A 10,306-nucleotide genomic window follows, 5' to 3' on the forward strand; every position below is an offset into this window, starting at 1 on the left:
CCCATGTCCTCCATCCCATGTCCTCCTCCTCTTGCATCCCATGTCCTCCTCCATCCCATGTCCTCCTCCATCCCATGTCCTCCTGCATCCCATGTCCTCCTCCTCCTGCATCCCATGTCCTCCTGCATCCCATGTCCTCCTCCTCCTGCATCCCATGTCCTCCTCCTCCTGCATCCCATGTCCTCCTAGATCCCATGTCCTCCTGCATCCCATGTCCTCCTGCATCCCATGTCCTCCTCCTCCTGCATCCCATGTCCTCCTGCATCCCATGTTCTCCTGCATCCCATGTCCTCCTCCTCCTGCATCCCATGTCCTCCTGCATCCCATGTCCTCCTCCTCCTGTCCCATGTCCTCCTGCATCCCATGTCCTCCTCCTCCTGTCCCATGTCCTCCTGCATCCCATGTCCTCCTCCTGCATCCCATGTCCTCCTCCTGTCCCATGTCCTCCTGCATCCCATGTCCTCCTCCTCCTGTCCCATGTCCTCCTGCATCCCATGTCCTCCTCCTCCTGTCCCATGTCTTTCTGCATCCCATGTCCTCCCCCTCCAGTCCCATGTCCTCCTGCATCCCATGTCCTCCTCCTCCTGTCCCATGTCCTCCTGCATCCCATGTCCTCCTCCTCCTGTCCCATGTCCTCCTGCATCCCATGTCCTCCTCCTCCTGTCCCATGTCCTCCTGCATCCCATGTCCTCCTCCTCCAGTCCCATGTCCTCCTGCATCCCATGTCCTCCTCCACCTGTCCCATGTCCTCCTGCATCCCATGTCCTCCTCCTGTCCCATGTCCTCCTGCATCCCATGTCCTCCTCCTCCTGTCCCATGTCTTTCTGCATCCCATGTCCTCCTCCTCCTGTCCCGTGTCTTTCTGCATCCCATGTCCTCCTCCTCCTGTCCCATGTCCTCCTGCATCCCATGTCCTCCTCCTCCTGTCCCATGTCTTTCTGCATCCCAGGTCCTCCTCCTCCAGTCCCATGTCCTCCTGCATCCCATGTCCTCCTCCTCCTGTCCCATGTCCTCCTGCATCCCATGTCCTCCTCCTCCTGTCCCATGTCCTCCTGCATCCCAGGTCCTCCTCCTCCAGTCCCATGTCCTCCTCCTCCTGTCCCATGTCCTCCTGCATCCCATGTCCTCCTCCAGTCCCATGTCCTCCTCCAGTCCCATGTCCTCCTCCTCCTGTCCCATGTCCTCCTGCATCCCATGTCCTCCTCCTCCTGTCCCATGTCTTTCTGCATCCCATGTCGTCCTCCTCCAGTCCCATGTCCTCCTGCATCTCATGTCCTCCTCCTCCTGTCCCATGTCTTTCTGCATCCCATGTCCTCCTCCTCCAGTCCCATGTCCTCCTGCATCCCATGTCCTCCTCCTCCTGTCCCATGTCTTTCTGCATCCCATGTCCTCCTCCTCCAGTCCCATGTCCTCCTGCATCCCATGTCCTCCTCCTCCTGTCCCATGTCCTCCTGCATCCCATGTCCTCCTCCTCCTGTCCCATGTCTTTCTGCATCCCATGTCCTCCTCCACCAGTCCCATGTCCTCCTGCATCCCATGTCCTCCTCCTCCTGTCCCATGTCCTCCTCCTCCTGTCCCATGTCCTCCTGCGTCCCATGTCCTCCTCCTCCAGTCCCATGTCCTCCTACATCCCATGTCCTCGTCCTCCTCCAGTCCCATGTCCTCCTGCATCCCATGTCCTCCTCCTCCAGTCCCATCTCCTCAATCCCAGGAACATAAAGGTGAACAGTTCTAGTAAATGCCGTTCCTCCTGTCCAGGAGTAAACAGCTGGAGAACAGGGGAGGGCTGGGCCTACAGCTGTTTGTGAGGGCTAGTGAGGGGCAGGACCCCCCCCACATAGTGCCAGTCTGCGGAGAATGGCGGAGCTTGCAATTGAATGGTATTGCAAGGACAGGTGGCAACCCTACCGTGTTTGGGGCCCCTCGGGACGCCTGGGCCCCCTACATGTGTATGGGCTGTACCCCCCTGATGGCAGCCCTGTCCACAGGTTACCATATTAGTCAACGTGGCCCAACAATTTGCTGGTAAAACAGGTGCTGAGACATATCAGCAATGCAGATTATTAATAAAGATATTTCATTAACACTGAAGTGCCGACATGACATTATGTAGGCAAGTGTGTGGGCCAGGCCACAGACAGAGCCTGCCGGGACCCGCTGCTGAATCTTTGAGAATTTTTGAGACCCTGTAGGGGGAGGAATACTTATACCCCCCTATTGCTGGCCAATGCTTATACCTTCTATCTCACCACTGCTTATACCCCCCTATTGCTGGCCAATGCTTATACCCTCTATTGCTGGCCCTGTGGTACATCAAATAACTAAAGGGTGAGGTTTTATGTCTCTGAAACACCCACAAAAAAACAAGAGGAGGACCCCTACTGATTGATATGCAGCAAAAAAGATTTCAATGTGCATCACTCACCATTACACATCTATTTCAGGGGAGATGGAGGCTGGTGTCTTCATAGGGGATTCTCATGTATAAATCTGTATCCTTTCCAGGTAGCCAACATGGTCTCTGTGCCCTTTTATATATTTAGTCCATGTAGAAGATACCAAAGAACTTCTCACAAGGACACTCTCTGCTTCACCCACTCTTCATTATTTCATCAGTAGCCAAAAAACAGCACATTTTGAAAACAACTTGAAAGCCAACATCCATTTTAGGAAATCTGCTTTCTTGTCTCCCAGTGAAATAAAGAAGAGCAGGTGAAGGCAAGAGTGCCCCTGTGAGATGTTCTCCACCCTTCCTAATGGGAATAGATACAAGAAATAATGGACATGCCAGTAACTGCAGGTGATAGGAGTTAGGAATGGATGAAAAATGTAATAAGTGAGTTTGGTGGAATTGTTTAAAGGTGAATTCCAGGTATGGCTATTTTCTATATAGGTACATTTCTCCAGCTTGGACCACGTGTCACCGCTGGGATTTGTGGTTCTGTGTGGCCTCTAGCAGAGCAGTGTTCTAGTCTGGAACTTCTGGCTTAGCAGCAGGCAGGCCGCAGGCGTAAAAAACAGAAAACAGCTACACGCTGTCACTGCTAGAAAATATGTGCTATGCCAGTTTGCTTGTTACATGTGATGTGACAGCCAGGTGCACATTTTCAACTTGAAAATGTGCACCTGGCTGTCACATCACATGTAACAAGCAAACTGGCATGCCGCATGGCACATGTTTTCTAGCAGTGACAGTGTGTGTGTAGCTGTTTTCAAAACAGCTACACACTGTCACTGCTAGAACATGTGCCATGTAAGGAAAGGGCACAAAAACAAACAAAACACTGCTGGGATTTGTGGTTCTGGCCTCTGGCAGAGCATTGTTCACTTTTGGCTTAGCAGCAGGCAGGCCGCAGGCGTAAAAAACAGAAAACAGCTACACGCTGTCACTGCTAGAAAACATGTGCCATGCCAGTTTGCTTGTTACATGTGATGTGACAGCCAGGTGCACATTTTCAACTTGAAAATGTGCACCTGGCTGTCACATCACATGTAACAAGCAAACTGGCATGGCACATATTTTGAGGTGTGAAGGTGCAGGAATTGGGGTGATCTGAGGTGTGAAGGTGCAGGAATTGGGGTGATCTGAGGTGTGAAGGTGCAGGAATTGGGGTGATCTGAGGTGTGAAGGTGCAGGAATTGGGGTGATCTGAGGTGTGATGGTGCAGGAATTGGGGTGATCTGAGGTGTGATAGTGCAGGAATTGGGGTGATCTGAGGTGTGATAGTGCAGGAATTGGGGTGATCTGAGGTGTGAAGGTGCAGGAATTGGGGTGATCTGAGGTGTGAAGGTGCAGGAATTGGGGTGATCTGAGGTGTGAAGGTGCAGGAATTGGGGTGATCTGAGGTGTGAAGGTGCAGGAATTGGGGCTGATCTGAGGTGTGAAGGTGCAGGAATTGGGGCTGATCTGAGGTGTGAAGGTGCAGGAATTGGGGTGATCTGAGGTGTGAAGGTGCAGGAATTGGGGCTGATCTGAGGTGTGACGGTGCAGGAATTGGGGTGATCTGAGGTGTGATAGTGCAGGAATTGGGGTGAGCTGAGGTGTGAAGGTGCAGGAATTGGGGTGATCTGAGGTGCAATAGTGCAGGAATTGGGGTGATCTGAGGTGTGAAGGTGCAGGAATTGGGGTGATCTGAGGTGTGAAGGTGCAGGAATTGGGGCTGATCTGAGGTGTGAAGGTGCAGGAATTGGGCTGATCTGAGGTGTGAAGGTGCAGGAATTGGGGTGATCTGATTTGTGAAGGTGCAGGAATTGGGGTGATCTGAGGTGTGATAGTGCAGGAATTGGGTTGATCTGATGTGTGAAGGTGCAAAGCTCACTTGATTTCTTACTATTATTCAAGCGGTTTACAGCAGTTACTTTATATGAAGCTGACAGTTGTTTTTTATGTATCTGGCACTCCCAATTTCTTTGAAAACATTTTTCGGCATACTGTGCCCAAAAAGGTTGTCTACCCCTTGATTAGAGTAACCCTCATCTTGTGCTGCTTCATACTATTTTTAGGACTCAACCATCAAAACAGGATTTAAAGTAAGACAAAAAAAACAGCATCATATGGCAGCTCTGATCTAAATTGGACCCAATCTATCAGATTAGACTAAAAAAGGTACCGTAATCGAATCCACACATCCTGGAACATTAAATCCTTTCATCAACCATCCCGACTAACGCCACGCCCCGCCACGCCCCAGTCATGCCCCCGTCACTCCCCCCCCCCTCCTGGGCTGCTCAGTCCAAAATGCCCGGGCCTATTTTTTGTCCCAGTCCGGGCCTGTCTTTACCCAAATTAGAGGTGACATGGTGGGGTTGTTTTACCAAAGACAAATAGACTGGGCACTCTGCAAGTGCGATTGCTCTAAAGCTTAGTAAATGAACAGAAGCTTTGCTGACTTCCATCATCCAATCACATGCAAGAAAAAATGCATTCATTTTTAATTTTCCTTGCACGTAATTGGGTACTCTTTGCAAAGTGAAGCCTTACCTCATTTACTAAGCTCTGGGATAATGGCACTTGCAGACTGCAACTGCACTTTGCAAAGTGCACAGTCTATTTGCCGTTAGTAAATCAACCCCTGCCCCTTTAGGAAGTGGGTAAGGAACTTGTGGCATGCAGCCTCTTACTACCAAGCAGCACTCTGCCATCTAGAACTGGTGATGTTGGCAATGATTTAGGATCCAGCAACGGTGATTGCTCAGAGAACAAGTGATATCAGCAGTGACTCAGGACGTGGCAATAGAGATTGTGACGTGAGTCACTTTGGTTGGGGGGGCTTGTGGAACCCAGATTACTTTAGAGAGGTTGGGAAACTCCTTGTCCAGCTTCCCGGCCCCTCTTATGTGTCTGTGTCTATTAGGGGCACAGGGTGACCAGGGCCGGCCTTAGGTGTTCAGGCGCCCTGTGCGAGCTAATCCTGTGGCGCCCCCCACCGCGCGCATTTTCTTGCACCTTTTTTGCACTTTATTTGACTTTTCTTTTTTATGATCACTAATAACTTAGCCCCCTTTACATTAGAGACCCCCCACCCAGAGCCCCCTTTACATCAGAGACCCCCCACACAGAGCCCCCTTTACATGAGAGACCCCCCACACAAAGCCCCCCTTAATTTAGAGGCCCCGTACATCAGAGAGCCCTCCCCACACAGAGCCCCCCCACACAAAGCCCCCTCACTTCAGAGACCCCTCCACACAAAGCCCCCCTCACATCAGAGACCCCTCCACACAAAGCCCCCCTCACATCTGAGACCCCACACACAAAGCCCCCCTTACATCACAGACCCCCACACAGAGCCCCCTTACATCAGAGACCCCCCATACAAAGCCCCCCTTACATCAGAGACGCCCATACAAAGCCCCCCTTACATCAGAGACTCCCCACACAAAGCCCCCCTAACATCAGAGACCCCCCACACAGAGCCCCCTCACATCAGAGACCCCCCACACAAAGCCCCCCTACACACACAAAGCCCCCCTCACATCAGAGACCCCACACACAGAGCCCCCCTCACATCAGAGACCCCCAGACAAAGCCCCCCTACACACACAAAGCCCCCCTCACATCAGAGACCCCACACACAGAGCCCCCCTCACATCAGAGACCCCCCACACAAAGCCCCCCACACACACAAAGCCCCCCTCACATCAGAGACCCCACACACAGAGCCCCCCTTACATCAGAGACCCCACACACAAAGCTCCCCTACACACACAAAGCCCCCTCACATCAGAGACCCCCCACACAAAGCCCCCCTTACATCACAGACCCCCCACACAAAGCCCCCTTACATCAGACCCCCCCGTGAAGCCCCCCACATCACAGACCCCCCACACAAAGCCCCCCTTATATCACAGACGCCCCCACACAAAGCCCCCTTACATCAGAGCCCCCCCCACACAGAGCCCCCCACATCAGAGAGCCCCCCTTACATCACAGACCCCCACACAAAGCCCCCTTACATCAGACCCCCCCGTGGAGCCCCCCACATCCCAGACCCCCCACACAAAGCCCCCCTTACATCACAGACCCCCCACACAAAGCCCCCTTACATCAGAGCCCCCCCACACAGAGCCCCCCACATCAAAGAGCCCCCCTTACATCACAGACCCCCACACAAAGCCCCCTTACATCAGACCCCCCCATGGAGCCCCCCACATCAGAGAGCCCCCCCTTACATCACAGACCCCCCACACAAAGCCCCCTTACATCAGACCCCCCCATGGAGCCCCCCCACAGAGCCCCCCACATCAGAGAGCCCCCCTTACATCACAGACCCCCCTCACACAGAGCTCCCCACAAAAAGCCCCCCTTACATTTTTTAAAGGAGAGAGTCCTCACTTACCTTCCGCTCTCTGCAGCTTTTTTTTTTCTTTAAACTTCCCGCCCACACATCCCCGGGAGTGTGGGCGGGGCGGGAGGAGGAGGCGAAGGGGCGGGGCGAGGAGGAGCTGACGATCTCTCCTCTGGCGTCAGTGCAGAGAGGGAGGAGAGATCGTCAGCGTGGAAGGATCGGAGCGGAGGCTGAGCTGTGTGTGATACACAGCTCACCTCACTGCATCAGTACGGGTGACCGAGGCACAGCCGCACAGTGGGAGGTAAGTGGCGGCCGCGGCCTGTGTTAACCCTGTCCAGGCCGCGGTCGCCGCTCACCTCCCGCTGTGCGGCCTGAATCACCTGGTCTTCTGCGAGCTGTGATGGCCGCACGGCACCCTTGTTGCCCATGGCGCCCTGTGCGGCCGCACGGCTCGCACACCCCAAAGGCCAGCCCTGAGGGTGACCAAGAACCCCAGTTGGGTCTGCACTAATCAGACTCACTGTACAACCACACTGAACTCAGCCTTTTGTGTTACCCCGGTTATCCTGGGTTCTATATGTGTAGTTTGTTTTGAAAGAGTGAGGGGCTCTTTCACTTGGGGCAATAATATCTCTGAACAGTGTCCCTCAGGAAATATATGAAGCTGAACGGTTTGACTTTTCAGATTGCTAGAATATTGCAGGAGTGTCTCATAGACCCTTGCTAGATAGTGAGGTGGGGTGGGGTTTGTTATTGTTAAGTACCTGTATCCCATTGTTCTATTGTTTCTGTGAGCCTTAAGATCAACTTATTATGGAATGAAGCTTTAGATGTAAATACCCTCAAATTACAGCAGTTAAAGCACATCTTGTTTATTTAATTTCAAATCCATTGTGGTGGTGTATAGAGCCAAAAAGATTAGAATTGTGTCAATGTCCCAATATTTATGGACCTGACTGTAGGTCTGCCTGCATAGGGATGCACAAAACACCTGTGCACCCCTGTTAGGGTAAACACGACTTCACGCAGGGTATGGATTTATGTGCCCCATGTGAATGAGGCCTAAGCTAGAACTTAAAGAATCATTATCTCTTTAACCACTTACCGACCAGCCACGTAGACCTACGCCGGCTGACTTTAAGTGGTTATACTGGGGTGATTCCTCTAGCTAGAGGCATCACCCCAGCACTGTTTTTTAGAGCCAGCGGTCAGCTTTCCAGCGGTAATGACCGATGCGGCTCAGGAGCTGCTCGATCGTTACCCCAGTGAGCGGGAGGGGACGCCCCCCCTCCCGCCACCTTCCGCGGCTCTGCCCGGGTCTCCCATCCCACCGGGAGACTCGAGCAACCAGCCGGCACGTCCGCTGGCTGGATGGAGTCCCGATCAAAGCCGGATGCTGCTTCGATTGGGTCTCTGATTATGTAAACCGGAGGCGGCGTCCATGACGTCACATCTGGGTTACTCGGCTGCTAAAGGCGCCGGATTTAAAAAGTGAATGTATTCAAAAATGTTGTTTTCGGCGTTTTGAATACATGGAAGTGTGGTGGAGGGGTCTAGGGTCTTTTAGACCCCGATCCCTCCATAAAGAGTCACTGCCTATTGCTGTCACAAGGGATGTTTACATTGCTTGTGACAGCAATAAAAGTGATCAGATTTAAAAAAATAAAAATAAATAAAAATAAAAAAATTTTTGGTAATTTTCCAAAAAAATGGCGTTTGAAAGACCGCTGCGCAAATACCGCGTGACAAAAAATATTGCAATGACCAGCATTTTATTCTCCAGAGTCTTTGCTAAAAAAATATATATAATGTTTGCGGTTCTAAGTAGTTTTCTAGCAAAAAATACTGTTTGAACAAAATGTGTCAAAAATGGGCTTGGTAAGAGCGCTACTGTGTTGTAAATCTTTGAATTGTCCCTGTCTGTTGTGACTCGTGTATATTATAGACATTTCTTAAAAGTCAGAACTGTTAATGCAGATATTGTGAAAGATTTGTATTTCCAATAAAACACATAGTGGCAACTGTTTGGTGTGCAGCAGTTTAACTGCAAAGTTACCCATCCCCAATGCTTATCACTCTCAGTCTGCTGGTAACACACCTAGATGTGAGTTGGAAAATCTTTGTGTAGGGTGAGACTAAGAGTTTCATCTCATATCAAATATTGCTGGCAGCATGGTGGGCTCTGACACAGCTACTATCAATACTGGTTTCAGCACAGTGAGATTGGACCCATGTGTGTTGCCCAGCAAATTCACTAGACCTCAGATGCAGCAATGCCTGCAGCAGAATGAGTGAAAGTTCTCCTACGATTCTCCTTGACTGCTTCAAGGGACTTGCAAAAGTCAAGAAGCCTGGAAGAGCTCTCCTTGGCTCTGCGCTGCTCTTGATCCAAGGAAGTGACCCAGTGCACCGGTTCCCAGTACCCCGGCCTGGTAACACTCATGCTTGAGTCCTAAATGCTGTCCCCTCCAGTGCACCAATGGGTTGCTGCCTAATGGCAGGTGTGCCCCCCATTTCCATTATAACCTCTTGATAACACTTCTTTGTATAGAGAAAATAGTGTGAAGGGGCTATCTCTGTGCTGTATATAGTGAATTCATTGTTTAATAATCATTATTAGTAGCTTTATGTTCCTGTACAATAATTAGCTTCAACTTTTTCAGCCTCTGAGACAGAATCACAGTTCTCCAACATTCCTAAAGCCTGACTGCACACCATGGAAGAATAAGATGTGGAAAAACCTAAAATCCACAAGAGCGGACACAATTTTCATCATCACAGGCCAAGTTTAGTCAACTACTTGTTTCTTCTTTATGCAATTAAAAATAAATCAAATCTAACCCCTTGTAATTTAGTTGGAAATGTTTTTTTACTCTCTGAAGTCATATTAAAGCTATTGCAGTAATTTGGATTTAGATGATACTTTAAAGCAGTGGTGTCCAAACTGCAGCCCCTTGCTTGCCTTTATCCGGCCCTTGGGGCACTTTTTCTTCCACTGATACAAGACCCTATTCCTCACACTGACACCAGCAATGGGCCAATATTTCTGCTACTGACATCAACAATAGTGTAGTATGGTAAGCAACGGGTTAAGTTGCTGTCTGCAAAATATTACAATTATGTATATGTCTGGGAGCTGGGTGTGGCTGAAGTTAGTTGCATGCTGATGTGCAGTGAATAAAGAAGCAACCTGTACAGCCTGTCTGTGTTAATACACTACATTTTGGCGACGAGGATGGCTAGCTTTCTGGATTTACCGGCTATCGGACCGTTTGATGTGTCTGGAGACCACACTAGTCTCTCACAGCGCTGGGACAAGTGGAAGAAGGGATTTCAGCTCTATGTTATAGCCACAGGAGTGACTGCACCTGCTCAGAAGAGAGCCATGCTGCTGCATCTAGCTGGACCTCAAGTTCAGGACATTTTTGAAACCCTGGGAGCAACAGGGGAAGATTCAGACTATGAGACAGCCATGAATAAACTGAGTGAGTACTTTGAGCCAAAGAAAAATATTCCCT

The 10,306-nt window shown here is 50.7% G+C and overlaps 1 protein-coding gene across 1 annotated transcript in view; it reads left to right on the plus strand.

The window, feature by feature from the left end:
- LOC309559454 (major histocompatibility complex class I-related gene protein-like) overlaps nt 1-9,850 on the plus strand; it is a 300,974-nt gene extending 291,124 nt beyond the window's left edge. Inside the window, exon 8 of the mRNA XM_082262724.1 lies at nt 9,452-9,850. Coding sequence (XP_082118850.1) covers nt 9,452-9,495 — 44 coding nt within the window. The 3' untranslated portion in view covers nt 9,496-9,850. The remainder of the gene's footprint in view (nt 1-9,451) is intronic.
- Nucleotides 9,851-10,306: the final 456 nt, after the last annotated feature.

Source organism: Pelophylax lessonae, assembly GCF_965119305.1.
Source record: "Pelophylax lessonae genome assembly, chromosome: 7".
In the NCBI taxonomy this organism is placed as follows: domain Eukaryota; kingdom Metazoa; phylum Chordata; class Amphibia; order Anura; family Ranidae; genus Pelophylax; species Pelophylax lessonae.